The 15,469-nt window shown below is 37.1% G+C and overlaps 1 protein-coding gene across 1 annotated transcript; it reads right to left on the bottom strand.

Moving 5' to 3' along the window:
* Positions 1 to 3,588: 3,588 nt before the first annotated feature.
* On the bottom strand, positions 3,589 to 15,340 carry LOC116296608 (N-terminal EF-hand calcium-binding protein 1). Its single transcript, XM_089033632.1, has 14 exons — positions 15,242 to 15,340; positions 15,099 to 15,123; positions 14,722 to 14,830; positions 13,027 to 13,052; positions 12,720 to 12,817; positions 11,915 to 11,971; positions 10,900 to 10,979; positions 10,090 to 10,187; positions 9,355 to 9,428; positions 8,308 to 8,361; positions 8,021 to 8,130; positions 7,698 to 7,775; positions 7,082 to 7,173; positions 3,589 to 5,525 (listed from the first exon to the last, which is right to left on the bottom strand). The coding sequence occupies exons 1-14, from the start codon at positions 15,287 to 15,289 to the stop codon at positions 5,497 to 5,499; spliced, it is 978 nt and encodes a 325-aa protein (XP_088889758.1). The 5' UTR covers positions 15,290 to 15,340; the 3' UTR covers positions 3,589 to 5,496.
* Positions 15,341 to 15,469: the final 129 nt, after the last annotated feature.

A 15,469-nucleotide genomic window follows, 5' to 3' on the forward strand; every position in this document is an offset into this window, starting at 1 on the left:
TGTTTAAGCTCGTTGTGTTTGCTTAGGAAACTGAAGTTTCGTAAAATTATCCGGCTGTAAAGTACATAACTAGCGCTAAAATACACCGGGTGAATAAATAGTTTATTGTACGACACGAAAAAACTGAGAAAGGGTGCATGAAAAACAACCATTTTTATTGTAAACAAGCAAACTTAAAAGTTACGACGTCAAACCTCAGACGTATGCCGCACAACGGAACACTAGAAAATTTCCTTGCGCTGGCATCAGCAAAAAAATAAAAAACACGTTCAAACCGGTTCACAGACCTTGTATTATCGCTCTGTAATTGCACTCAAAAATAGTGGTAATACACGGGAAATTAAGCGTGTCGTATAATAATACGCATTTTCTTTGTTTCTTTCTTTGTTTTTTTTTCTCTCTCTCTCCTTCTTTCTTTCTTTCTTCCTTCCTTTTTTTTCTATGCTTTTATTGCAACTTTAATGCAGCTTTAACCCAAAACCAATTGCAATTTACCCACCAATTAACGGCTGTTCCTGTCATATTCATTTCATTTTCGGTGATCTTTTTGTTGACGAAGTTTCCAGGATAAATTTGCCGATGCTTCATGTGAAATCACCTAGTGATCAGACAAGCTGCTTTACTTTTTAATTTGAAAAAAAAGTAATTAATTGAACTTCAAGGAAAAGGCTTTTGTTGGTTTTTGGTTGTTGTCATTTGAGAGCGATTTTCTTTTCTTCAAGCGAAAAAATGCTAATTTTTGTTTTATTCACGAAAACTCGGCTAACTATTTGTAGCTAATTCTGTAAAAAATGTTCAAAGTAGATTCTTTCACAAAATTACTTACTAATAGCTGTTTTTACGTTTTCAAGGAGTGAATTATGTTGTGGAAAGCCACTTTGCTTTCGAAAACTTGTCAAGATGGTAGTATTCAAATTTCATTGTCTTTAAAACAAGCTCGGCAAACATTTTTTGTTTTAGTTTTTATTCAGCATTAAATTGTTTTTTGTAAAATGAAAATTCTTAAAAAAAAAAATTCTAATTACTCTTTGCTAAAGTAGTCTGTCTTCTAAAAATATGACGTCTACACTCTATATTAGCTAACACAAGGATATTAAATATTTTCATAACCATCTGTTCGAGATATTACAGGTGGTTGGGTAGGAAGTCTAATATCTGACCAAACGAAGGGAAAAATATACTATATGAAATACATAAAACGTAATCATGTATCATCTATTGTGGAGACGTATAATCACAGGGTGCCCAAGCTCGGCTTTTGTGGCAGTGTATTAATACAGTAAATATATGTGGTTAATAATAAAATGAATGGCACTTTTTTCAAATAGTTTTGGGAAATCAATTTATATTTTTTATTCTTTCCCTAAAGAAAGAGACCCTAAAGCTTGGAACGAAATTAAAAATTTTTTAACGTCATTATCCCAAAGTTCCCAGAGATATGGAAGACCAAGTAGAGAACGAATAATGTGATACGAATTACTAACATCGAGAATATCTGAAGCGGCCATGTTGATGAACAAACGATGGATGTTCCTTTTCACAGTAAATGTGGCGGCGAGGAAGATGATCAAAATATTGCCAAATGTTGCGGCGACATCGAAAGTCCATGTTATATTATACATGCTATCGCAAAAGGAATATTTAAAGATACTGTATGTGGCTATCGCTCGCTTTCAAGTTTCGAAGGATTCTGGGAAAATTCAATGAATTGTTTTTCCATCTACCCGTCTTCCTTTTGTGTCCTGTTCTTAGTTAGAGACATGTTTAGCGCAATCTGAGGCTTTTTAACAAAAATAGCGAGGAAGGAGTAAGAAATGTCATATGATTTGATGGATATTGATATGAAAGAATATCATAAAGAGCTTATTTCACAATTCGTATTTTTTTATTTATGGGAATGATATATAGTACAAGAATAAGTTATTTTCTATCATAATAGACTACTAAGTTTAGTTTGCTATTCATTACTATTTTTTATTTATCATTAGTGATACATAGTTTATTTTACTTTACATTGTTTCCACATGGGAATGATATATAGTACAAGAATTATTTTCCATCATAATAGACTACTAAGTTCAGTGCTATTCATTACTATTTATTACTAGTGCAATAGTCTTTTAGCTGCTTGTCTGAATTCAGTTAGGAAAACAATATAAATACAAGGACTGAAGCAAGAGTTGACTAGAAAAAGAAAAGGAAGCATAAAGTGTAACGTGTTCCTATCAATAGTGCACCCGGAATATGGCTCTAATACTGAAAACACTTTGGCTAGGAAAGCTATAACAAAGAAATAGAGAAAACTTGGAAGATAACAACAGGTGTAAAGTAAAAGCGAACACAACACCATTTTCACTGCCTTAGCTGTTCGTTTTTCTCTAGTTCTATTCTGTTCTTCAGTAAAATTGCCTTGCGGGAAGTTTCGACGTGATTAGCAAAGTCTGAATGAAGTCATGATATTTAATATCACAACTAAACACATCATAAGGAGAACAAAGAGTTGGCCAAAACAAAACAAAACCAAAAATGTTATATAGTCTGTTTTGCTCTTCTGTTCAATTTGGTAATACCAAGCAATGTGGGCAGAAAGTCCCATAGGAAGCAGCCAAGAACAAGAGACTAGTGCCAGACGTTTTTTCATCGTGTATGGAAGAACTCTGTGTACAGTTACCTTGGTTGATCTGAACCGTTCCACACTTATTATCAGTAGACTAGTCAAAGTCACATACATGGAAGCCGAACAGAAGAAGTGGTAAGCCGCCGTCCATATGGTGTTGGCAAAAACGTTGTTTGGGAGACGTAGAAAACGAATGTTGTCATACGAATAAATGATAGCAACGAGAATATCTGAAACGGCCATGTTGATGATCAAATGATGGATGTTCCTTTTCACGGTGAATCTGGCAGCGAGGAAGATGATCAAAATATTGCCAAACACAGCAAATCCACCCACTAACAAGATGGCCATTATCTTTACAGTTCGTACAAGATGTGAATCGGGTACACTGAAGCACGACAAACTGCTTTGCGTTAGGTTGTCCGAACCGTTCATGGTTTGAGGTGAACTGATAACGAGCCTGTCCCTTCCACCTTCAATCTCCTACTGACGAAATGACTCCTTACTGAACTCAAATATATTTGGCCTTCAAAATAATTAACTCGAAACCAATTTACCCAGGAAAAAGTTTCCGACTGTGAACGTCGACAGTCTTTAAAATTGTTATTATAGTAAAGAAATTTAACATTAATAACTCGTGCAATTTTTGCTAATAGTCGACGACTGCTCTCGTTTAAGCTTGTTGTCTTTGCTTTAGAAACTTAGGTTTCTTGATTATTACGTGTTAATAACTGTTCATGTCATTCTCTTTTTCGGGGATCTCAGTACAAGTAATATTCAACCGTCCAGAGTTAATATGGTTACTGACGTAAGGAGCATCACGCGGTCGCGTTGTTGTTGGTATAGTACAAACAGAGTCAAGTACGGAACGGCCGTTAAAGAAGTAACGCTCATAGGCTATTCAGACCGTTTGACATTTGGAATGAAAACGTCTGCATTACAACAGCGAGCGAAGGAACACGGACGCAAAATAAGTAAACAAGTATAACGTTGATTTAATTCAAATAATCGAAAGGAAAAAAAACCCTATAGAAATCCAACCACATTCGGTGTCCTAGTGCCCTTGCTCAGTACACGTTAAAAATTCCTACTAAACAAGGTATTATTTGATTCTAAGCAAGACGATCGAACCTGCTTTTTTGAAGAAACTGTAAATTACAATTAAAAAAGGTTGAAAATACTTTGGGCTGCTCCAAAGTCAAAACTCCAAACCGCTGAAAAATCTTACAAATCACGTTTTGAACTTCAACAGGGCGAAACCTTTGCAAGATACTCTATATTCTCCTTTCAATTTTCTAAAAGAACAGGTGAAAAGTTTGAAAAGTAATTACTGGGCGGACACACTAACCAGGACCACTTGAATAACTGACCAATCAGATAACAGTACACTAGACAGAACTGATAACAGTGCCTTTAGCCAATCAGATTATCACGTTGTCACGCTCTTCTAAATTATATCCATGCGCTATCTGATTGGCTGGTTAAAGGTATTGAACTAAATGTCGCAATATGATTGGTTAATGATAATAGTTTATCAATGTAGTCCCGGTTGGGGTATCCGCACAGTACTACACATCTTCTGATTACAGTTTTGCCAGACGTTATGGTACAAATGGTAAAGGAGGATTGATTTTTTTGAAAGAAAAATGACAGTTGGGCTACCTGTGTATAGGTTGAGTTGATGCAGCAAAGAGCCTTGAAATTAGTAGTTTAAATGGAGTTATATTCGTAAATAAAAATGGTACACGGAAATAAAAGAATTGTTTCATATTAGATGTGTTGTACAAAACCAACATTTTCTTGCTTTCCTTGGTTTTCATTTGTTGTCTTGGCTAGTTTTCTGTCCCTATTTATTATAACAGTGTTTTCACCTTGGGGTTTTTGGTGTTTAACGGCGTTTGCATTGCTACGCGGCCACACTAGACAAATAATCGCGACGTGCAATTTGCAATACACTGCCGTTAATCAAACACGTTGACGCCATTTACACGCGTGTGTGATTCAAAAGGCGCCAAAACTTCGGTCGATTGTTTACAAGTATTATGAGCCACACTCACCGGGCCTATCGGGGCCGATCCAAACGCGTGTAAATGACGTCAACGTGGTTGACTGACTGCAGTCTATTGCAAAGTGCACGTCTCGATTTTTGTCTGGAGTGGCTGCGTAGCAATGCAAACGCCGGTAAGTGAGAAATAACGCAAGAAATCGTGCAAATTGCAATCGCGACTAAGGCTACGTTTACACGGTACCGGACAAGTTTTTGTGCGAGTCGAAAAACCGTGGGCACCTAGGAATATTTCAAGAATGTTCAACAGCCAATCAGAAGCGTTATTTTTATCTTTCCGTTATCTTATGGTTAGAAAGTCAATTCTGATTGGCCAAAGAAGAGTAGAATATTCCTAGAATATTTCTAGGTGCCCACGGTTTTTCGATTCGCACTGTTACCGGTCAAGTAGTTGTATGTCAGTTGTTGAGGGGTTCTATTGGTTCAAACAGTTCCGTATGTACAATTAAAGAGAATTTCTGTTCAAACGGTATGTAAAGGTCAAATTTTTGAGCGGTTCATAAATCGTCCGGTATCGTGTAAATGCAGCCTAAATAGAGTTTTAGTGGACGGTCTGTGGAATGTCATGGAAACGCCTTGATTGACGTCCACCAAAACCTAACTCGTTGCAACGACGATTCCTCGCGTGTAATTGAGAATGACTGTTATATGAATAGCCTTGGTGAGAGCACATGTTGAAAACCAGGTCTTATAACGGTATTATAAAACACCGACACCCCTAAGGTGTGGTGTATACGGCTTTAAGCACTCATACCGGCTGTAAAACTAAGTGAACATTAAAATTAAAATTAATTGTTTGGATACGAAGGAATTGTTAATTGCTTGCACCACTCCACCACGAAGCTGAAAAGAAAGAATAAAATATATGACATAAAGCATGTCTTAAAAACAAGGGGAGGGGGGGGGGTGGGGGCGGGAAGAAGAAGGTGCAAAAGGAACATAAAGAAAAGAAAAGGCAGATAGGCAGGAAAGGTCAAGATCAAAAGCAAGGGTGGGGAGAAATATCAAGTAGCGAGATTTCCCTGGTAAAAGGTAATGCTAATGTCAAGCTAAGGTCAAGTACAAGGTCAAAGAAAGATTTAAAGGCAGGGGAAAGATCAAGGGCGAAATATCAAGTAGCGAGATTTCCCTGGTACTCCTTTTGCTGTTCATTTGCATGATTCGAATGAACAATAAGAGAAATAAAACAATCATTAGCGATTTTTTTAAAAACTATTTTAGCCTTCAATTTCTTCGCCATTTATACATCGTGGTAAATACGTCTGTATATATCTGAACCACTGATCACATTTAGCGATAGTGATGGTTGCCACATTTCTCTAGAACCCTTCCATTAGCAACTGCTTTCTGTAGTGACCTAGAGCAATCCCTTGTCGTCTTGCCTTACCCCGATTGTTCGTATGTTGTTGGATCTCTGGACGGCTGATGTCGGCTTTAATTGCTGCTTTAAGTGAGCTAATTGCTATTCTCCTACGCAGCCTCCGTCCTGAGTTTTTTATGTTTTAAAGTGATTAAAAAAAATCGCTAATGATTGTTTTATTTCTCTTATTGTTTATTCGAATCATGCAAATGTTTGTCGAACCACGCTATAGAATATAACGTTCACCCTCATGATTGTCCAAGCGCGTTATAGATTGTCAATGATTATGCTAATAGCACTAATGAATTTTCACTTTTGGGTAAATGATTGTCCATAAATGCAATTGTTTGTCATTTGGTGTTATTGAAGTTGAATTTCGCGCATAAGAATTACATTCCGCGCACATGAATGTACAAACGCACTATTGATTGTCCATTGATGCCTATGAATGTACACGCATATTCAGTTATCGTTATTGAAAGTTGATCCGCGCTAATGATGTTACTTTTGGTGTTGATGAAAGTACATTACACGTTATTGATACAACTATTGGCACAAATGAATGTACATTTTCTGTTAATGAACGGCAAAAGGTGTAAAAAGTAGTGCTAATGTCAAGCTAAGGTCAAGTAAAAGGTCAAAGAAAGATTTAAAGGCAGGGGAAAGATCAAGGGCGAAATATCAAGTAGCGAGATTTCCCTGGTAAAAAGTAGTGCTAATGTCAAGCTAAGGTCAAGTAAAAGGTCAAAGAAAGATTTAAAGGCAGGGGAAAGATCAAGGTTGAACATCGAGGTAAAACTGGGTAAAAGGTAAAGAGGGTATACGTAAGGGAAAGGGATAAAGACTGCATGACACAAGCAATAAGGCAAAGTAAGGTCAAAAGCGCAGGTACGGGTATATGTGAGTGCATGAGAAAGGCTAGTAAGGCCTTAAACTGAGTATCAGGCACCAGGGGAGGGGGACTCCAGGTGAATAAGATCTATAGGGCAAAAGAAAGAGCAGGGCAAAGATTTTAGTCACGATACAGTGAATATAATACCTGGTAAAGTGATCTTGTTGTACTCCTCTGGCTGGTCAAGGTTCTCGATGTTGCTGTGCATGAACGACTTGGAAGTCTGACTGCCAAAATGTCTGTCCATAGAAGTAAAGATTTAATCAAATAGAAACAAAGATGTTCAAGACCTATCTTTCTTTTAGCAAGCACTGTAAGTATAAAAGGTTTTGCACCAACACGTGACAGCAGCCATGTTGGATGGCAGGAACGATACAACCGTTTTACATGAGAAAGAATTCAATTCCCAAAAACAACGAGATTCAATGGATTCTTCGACGATGCGGCGGCCATTTTGAATCGCAAGGCATTTTGGGTCACCCAATGACGACCCCATGATATTTGAGAAATTTCCTCAGTCGTGGAACTGTTCATTTATTTGGGTTGAATTCATCTCTTGTCAAATTATGTTGTCTTGTTGTGAACCACAAATGTCAACTCTACGCCATTATTATAACAAAGCTTTGCATGTTTTATATTGTTCTGACCTCTAACATTTTCTGCCGGCAGATAATGGTGCAAAAACTTTGCCCTATATTATAGCGCCGCCTCTCTTTGCGGTTGTCTTTCCACGCGGTTCGATAAAATGTTTCTACCATATTACCTGTTCAGGTGGTCGACACTTTCCCAAATCTCGTACAAAATGAAATTGTTGGTACCAGTGAATGATCGAACACACAGACTAAGAAAAGAAATCAATAAAATCAATCAGTCAATCAATCAGTCAATCGATCAATCAATCCAATCAGTCAGTCAGTTAGTTAGTCTGTCTGTCAGTTAGTTAGTCAGTCTGTCAGTCAGCTAGTCTGTCAGTCAGTCAGTCAGTCAGTCAGTCAGCCAGTCAGTCAGTCAGCTAGTCTGTCAGTCTGTCAGTCAGTCAGCTAGTCAGTCGGATGCGTATAGTTTGATGAATAATCACTGACTCACTGCAGACAGCCCTCTTGGAGGCTTGATGCACCAATGTACGCCTTCATGTTGGAGCGAAACTGGGACAAGCATTTCTCTGACACCTTGAATTTCCTGGAAACGATGACTGCCTAAATAAAACAGTAATATGCAGTAAAAAATAACAGAATGACCCAATGAATAGGGGGAGGGCATGGCGGGAGGGGAAAGAGCATGGGGGGGGGGGGGGGGGGGGGAGCGACGGCATGAGAGGAGAGAAATTAACTTGTACTTTGAGTATTTGGTAAAGATTTAAGTCTGTACTGTACCATGTTATCATCTGTAACATCTACTTCTTCTTCATCCACCACATTGAACTTGGCCTGAATGATACACCAGAAACATATTACTAGCAGATCCATGACGGTTTCATGTCTGTGCTGTGAAGCCTTGTTCTCAATAGCAACCTCGTATCCTCATATTGTAAAGCCTGGTAAAACACCTCTTCATTTATTACAGTCACTTTCAACAGCATGTACAGAATTGAACAATTTTTTGTCGTATTTAACATATTACTAGCAGATCCATGATGGTTTCAAGTGTGTGCTGTGAAGCATTGTTTTCAATAGCAACCACTTTTGACTACACAGTCCTACAAGTATCCTATCCTCATATTATAAAACCTGGTTAAACACCTCTTCATTTTTTGCAGTCACTTTCAACAGCATGTACAGAATCAAACAATTTTTTGTTGCCATAGAAGAGGGCATTGGAGGACGTCAATCAATGTGTTTTCATGACATTGTTGACAAACACAAAGTTTTCAAGGACACGTGCCTAAAAATATCCTGGAGCCTTTTTTGTACATCTTATTTAGAGCAAGTGTAAATATTCATAATTCTGACTGAGTCAGTAGCAATAGGGAACCAATCACTGTTGCAGCAGTTTTTCAAGTGGAATTAAAATCTTGTCCCACAAACAACTACACAGTATCTGTTTTAAGGCTGGTTTAGACGGTACGATTTTCGCCTACAACTATCATATACAACATGCTAGTGCCATCCTACAACTCGAGTTGTAGCGTGTAAATCAAGCCTACAACTGGCCTACGACAGACGTGAGTGTGTTGTATACAATAGTTGTAGGCGAAAATCGTACCGTCTAAACCGGCCTTTAAAGAGTGCTAACAAGGATTGTGAGGCAATTTTCATTTATTATCTCAGGACATGATACAATTGAAGCAATTATGATTTATTTTACACAATCAGAGTTTTAAATTCAGAGATATCGTAGCTAATTTGTTGAGCTTGTGGGACATAGCAACCGTAACTAAGGGGAGTCAGAACTCTGAATTACATAAACGATTTTGCACATACCTTGCATTCAAGTTTGGTGATCAGGTCTGCTAGTCGATTCACTTCCTGAGAGAGGACGTTTTTTACAGCACTGGCTGTGGGAAAACAAATCACTATAAATATCCTCAGTTCTCTCTGCAAGGAAAGCTTACTTTTTACTTCAAGTGTTATTTTCACAGTCATTGCACATAAGGAAACTAAAGCTGAGGCCCCCTCATTCTTGCTTCTAACCCGCAGTATGAGCTGCAGGGGATGTAACTCCCGTTTCTAGAGTTGATATTTGCATGTGTAGTCCTCATAGGTTTTTGACAAAAAAGGTCAAAACATCAAACAGTGGATAGAAATTAGTCAAATAGTTGTAAGAAACCAGAATTCACAGAAATAAACTAGTTTGTTCAAAGCCTGTGAGGTTTGTGGTGCAGCTACAGGGGAGAATTTGAGAGCTGCCTCTCCTTTCCTTTCGTTTCCCATCCTTTTGTTCCCTTATATTTTGTTTTTCTTTTCATTTCCTTTTGTTTCCTTTCCTTTCCTTTCATTTCCTTTCGTTTCTTTCCCTTTTGTTTTGTTTCATTTCATTTTGTTTCATTTTCTAAAATTTCCTTTCCTTTCCTTTCTTTTGATTTCCTTTTGTTCCCTTTCCTTTCTCTTCCTTTCATTTCCTTTTGTTTTCTTTCCCTTTCTCCCCCCCCCCCCCCCCCCCCCACAGATGTTTAAATAAAACCTATCAAAACCAAGTTGACTGCTATTTTAACCCACCATCAACACTGGTCTGCTGAGAAAAATTCCTGGCTTTTCTTTTCATCCGTCCTCCAGTTGTACTGAAGTTTGGAACTTCTGCTTGCACAACAGAAGGCCTACAAGATGTATAATATGCTTCACAATCAATATTTGCTTTACTTTATTTTCAAACATGAGAAGTGGATTTAAAAAAAAGGTATATGGAAAAAAAAGCCTGCCTCGGAATTTTGGTGAGCTGACAATAAGCTGAGCTGTCAGACAAAAAGAATGTCTGACTTTTATTTCCAATAATTTCTTAATGGGTTGATTGTTTGATTGGTATGAGGGTTTTAAGGGGTTGGAATTGGTGCCATGCCCAGGATGGGGGTACTCCCACATATGGACTATACAGGGATGATCCGCTGAACAGGGTATGGTTTTTCTAGCTTCTTGTCATAAACAGGGTATGCAATTTCACTCAAGTTCCAAGTTCTTCCTGAGTTTTTTTTCATATTCAGGGTTTCTAATTTTGTATTGACCGAAACTGGTTATTATAGTTGTTCAAAAAAACAATCGCGAGCTGACATGATAATTGAAACAGGAACTCAGTGCAATTAATTATATCTTTTGTCATAAACAGGGTCTACAAATTTGAGTTTTTTTGTCATAAACAGGGAACCCCTTTCAGAATCCCAGCAGAACACCCCTACCCAAATCCTGGGAGTACCCCCCCCCCCCCCCCCCCCGGGGTGCCATGTACCAACTCAAAGGGGACCTGTATGTGTATGTCTTATTGTACAGCACCAGCCTGCAAGCAAAAGCTCAATTTAATAATTAAATATGATATACCTGTTTTCATTCTCTATTTCATCTAGCTTATCTACAGCAACATCAACATGGTGTTGAATGGAAACAACTTGACCAAGGATCTGAAGGAAAGAAAAAACTTAAATTGTAGATTTTTGGTTGAAATATGTGGTGTAGACCCCTTGCATTATATTAGAATGCAGCTCAATTGCCCTATTTCACTATGACGTCACATCAAAACAATCTAATGTTTAAACGCAAAGGATCATGGTCATCGGAGGGGGTCAAATCAACACAAATTCACCGAAAATTGTTCTAAAACCCATATCAATCCACGAATAGAAGTAGAATAGCCAGCAAACGCTCAGAATATTTTTAGTACATGTCAACACATATTATATCTCACAACCAGGCCATTTTAGATTAAACTGTTTCGCTAGGAGCAAATTTTGTTGAATTTTCTATTGGATTTGGCAATTCTATCCCCCACATAAACAAGCAGTGATGTCATAGTGAAATAGGGCAATTTGGAGGACATAACAGTAGGTTTCCAATTCTCAGGAGATTGAAATTCTTTTGTTTTGTTTTCCAAATTGAGCTGCATTAAATGTACTAATGCAATAAAATGTACTAGCTGACATTATTCATTTTGGAAAAATTCACTTTTATTTTGAAAAACCTAAGAAAATCAAATTGAGTTTTTCCTGTTTGTAAAAAAAAGAAAAGAAATAAAGAACATGGTGATACAAAATACAAAAAACTAAAACAATGAATGAAAGAATTTTTAAAAGGGGAAAATATGTTCTTTGGAAAAAGTGCATAATATAGGGTTTGTGCTCCGGAGTATATTAATTCAAGGATCAAATTTTGAATTTTCAAGGACATTCAAAACATTTGCCAAAAGATTTATTTGTTATATATTGTATCATAAATTCAAGGACAATTCAAGGACTTTAAGGATCTGCAGGAACCGTGTATATATATACATTAGCATACATTAATTTTCCTAGTAAATTATAGTACAGGATGTAAAGAAAGGAGAAAAGAAATATTTTACCTCCTTAAGAAAAAATCTTGTAATGAATTTTCCAATGAAAGTTTGAGTTGAGTAATCCTGAAGAAAAATTAATACACTGACAGTTAATATTCAATCAGGCCCTTTGGGTTGCTATATTTAATTGCCTGGTCATGCTATTCCATTATTGTGCTACTGATATACCAAAATTGTTTGCTAACTTGTTGATCCAAAGTTTCATTCCCTCGATTATGAGAATAGCAAGAAAATTGGTGTTAATGAACCGAACAAAAGAAAGTGTATAAGGGACTCTTGGTCTGGAAGTACATTTTTAAGCACATTTTTCAATCAACATTGAAGGGCACTCATTAATTAATCTTAGAATTTTATAAAGGACCCATGGATTTATTACTTGATCAATCTGGACGATCTAACATTTTATAACTGGGTGTTGCCGCCAGTTTTCCTATAGGTCCCAGTAGCATCATTATTATATAAACAGCTGTCTTTATACATTTCATAATGTTCATTAAAAAAATTATGTTCTACGAACATCACTCACTATGAAGATTTTTCCATACACACACACACACACACTGATTTAATTTGATCACATGTTGATTTTTTTAATGGAGGATAGGAAAACTGGACTACCCAGAGAGAAAAAACCTGTAGCAAGGGAGGGAACTACACATCAAACTAACTCCTCTCACTAATGTGACCCCAGGCAAAAACTATACACAGGGGTGAGGGCTGGACAGGCCGTAACAGCATATGCTACCCATGCCTACCAAGGTGTTCAACATTCATAGTTATAAATATTTCATTTAAAGTAAAGCAAACATACCTTGAAAGACTTCATAAGAGCATTACTAACAGCTCTGTTCATGTCTTCGAGACCTGAAAACACTTGAGCAAATGGCCCAGCTTGTTTTAGAAAGAATTCTATAAAAAAAAGAAATGCCTCCATTATTTTAATATGATGATGATGATGAATGATAAGAAGTAAAGCAGTAAACTATTGAATTGATAAATGAATGAATGAATTGATGAATTGATGAAGAAACAAATGAACAAATGAACAAATGAACCAACGAACAAGTGAATGAATGAATGAATAACACAGTTAACATGCGATAAAACTTTATCCATACCACATAGTTCTGAAGTATCCAAGTTGCTGTTTAAAATGGAAAAAGAAATTTTAATAGTAGGTTAGCTGCTAGAGTCTCCACATTAGTAATGATTAATGAATTAATAATTTATCTGATTACTACATGTCAGATGCCTATATGTGAAACTATATGTAGCAGTTGCAAAAACTTGTATGTATTATACACATATACTTATTAAATAAACTTGACATACAATACTATTATCATTACCACCATCACTACACTACTGTATACAGTCAATTCAAAGAATGTTGTCGTCGACCAACTCAAGCCTACGCGACTGGACTGAAAGGAACTCTGGGTAGTAATCATTGAAGCCCAGTTGACTCCATAATTTTATCTGACTAGTTATGCCTGGTATACAGCACGAACCTTCGTAGGTGAGCCGGAAGTGTTGAAGGAGCGTTTTTTTAATGCCTTCATAATTTTCAGAATCGTGAACTGAATCATAACTACTTTGTTTTCTTTCCCTAAACCCGAAGACATGCATTTGATGGATTGTTTCTTACCATTATTATCTTATTACTAGCAGGAACGATTAATTCAGAATGAATATTTAACCGCTTCAGTGATTTTTACCCATATTCCTTTCGGTCCAGTCGCGTAGGCTTGAGTCGATCGACGACAACGTTTTTGGAATTGACTGTATACCATCAACACTACCATCACCATTATTATTTTATCGCCATTATCATTAAAATTGTTATTAACAATAATATTATTCAAATAACAATGTAAAATATATGCCATTATAAGCATTCAAAATTTGCAGACATCATGAAAACACGGCTGATAGAGTCGATGATGCAAGTATACCAAAATGTACCCCACCCACCCCCCCTCCCCTCTTGCCAGGTTTTCTTAGCTCTCAAGTCTGATGTTCTGAGGAACCCTTAATTTTTTTCCATGAATTAATAAATTATTGATCATCTTTAATAATTTATATCATGCTTATGCAACTATCAGCGGCTTCCCCGTGGGGTCGACCCCCGGGCTGTCCAAGGAGATGGGTGGAAGAATATAGGATTGAATCCAGTTATTCCCCCTGCGGTTGGGAAAATTTGCGACATTGGTTTCGTGGCTAAAAACTGAGGTGGGGGATTGTAATGAAATTATTTTCATTGCGGAGGTTACCAGGGGGATTGATTTTCCTCTCTAGTTAAAGAAATAGCTCCTATTTTTAAAATTTTGAGACCACGGACGTTTTTGGTCGGGCTGGGTTACCTGTGTTATTTGCCAATACCCAGATGCATCTCTGCTCGTCAAGATGGCTGACGAGGTGAGAGAATTCAACTGTGAAGTATGTTTTTTGACATTCTTTGTTGTTTAATAGATATGAATTCGAAGGCAACTTGATTTTTTTTACTTTTAAATGTAAATTCTTCAATTCATGACAGTTTTTTTTTCTTCAATCTTTTCAATGAAAAACTACCTGAAATATCGAGCAAACCGCACGGGTTACGCGTTGAGTTCAGTTTTCAAAATACAATAACAATAATTTCAACCAAAATGAAGGAGATTGTCGATTTGAATGCTTCGACCAGGGGACATTGAAAAGAACAACTTCCCTACCCCTGGGAAAAATGATCAACATTGTTTATGAATTTTTACAATCTCCCTGGTCAGCCCGGGGGTCGACCCCACGGGGAAGCCGCTGATAGGTGCATTAATTACTTTGTCTCATGGGTGTCAATGTCATTGAAGAGCTTTTTGAGGTCTTCAGTTGAAAGAATTCCATCGCTGAAGAAAGCTGTAAATTCTGACAATGACAGGGCTCCATCATCTGTAATTCAAAACACCAGTGCATGGTTAAAAATCTTTGAAAAATCCTTAAAGAATTATTACTGTGAATTCAGTCGTTTACAAGGTGTTGAATATAATAATCGAGTTTATAGAGTATTTAGTTAACTGTTTTTTGGAAAATATTGAAACATAATTCAATATTCGTTTTAGCTGAAAAGTAAGTGTATTTTACTGATTCTTGGTCGTTTTATAACTGTGAAAATAATCAAAACAGTTGACAAAGGGTCGTAGCAATAAATCGCTCTTACCATTTTTATCGGCTCTTCGAAATACCTGCAAAAAGAATACGAATAGCAGGCTCTTTAAGCAACCAATATAAAATGAAAAATAGAGCATAAAAAATGCAAAACTATGCACTTGCTATCAAGGCTCAATGTGAACAAATACTTACATCAAGGAAGATAGATTTTCCTTTTTCTTCAGCAGTAGCTTCGGCCATGTTGCAAACAAACTGACAGAAGGGGACAGAGTTACTTGAGAGCTTTGCAGTATTCCAAGTTCGGAAAGTCTCGGAAACTTTCGGACATTCTCGTTACACGCCTAAGCTCACCGATGCCTCGCCGATACTGTACCGATGCTACGCCGATACACCGACAGTCTTATGAAGGAATCCGATTCA

This window comes from Actinia tenebrosa, unplaced genomic scaffold (genome assembly GCF_029948245.1).
Source record: "Actinia tenebrosa isolate PJP-AT-01 unplaced genomic scaffold, QUT_ActTen_1.0 PGA_scaffold2__45_contigs__length_23673736, whole genome shotgun sequence".
NCBI classification, from domain to species: Eukaryota; Metazoa; Cnidaria; class Anthozoa; order Actiniaria; family Actiniidae; genus Actinia; species Actinia tenebrosa.

Excerpts from the sequence above, each read along its gene's own strand:
- LOC116296608 (XM_089033632.1), bottom strand. The coding sequence starts at position 15,289 with ATGGCCGAAGCTACTGCTGAAGAAAAAGGAAAATCTATCTTCCTTGAT. Across the intron at positions 15,124-15,241 it reads GAAAATCTATCTTCCTTGAT|GTATTTCGAAGAGCCGATAA; the intron begins GTAAGTATTTGT and ends TTCTTTTTGCAG. Across the intron at positions 7,174-7,697 it reads AGTGTCGACCACCTGAACAG|ACATTTTGGCAGTCAGACTT; the intron begins GTAATATGGTAG and ends TTCTATGGACAG.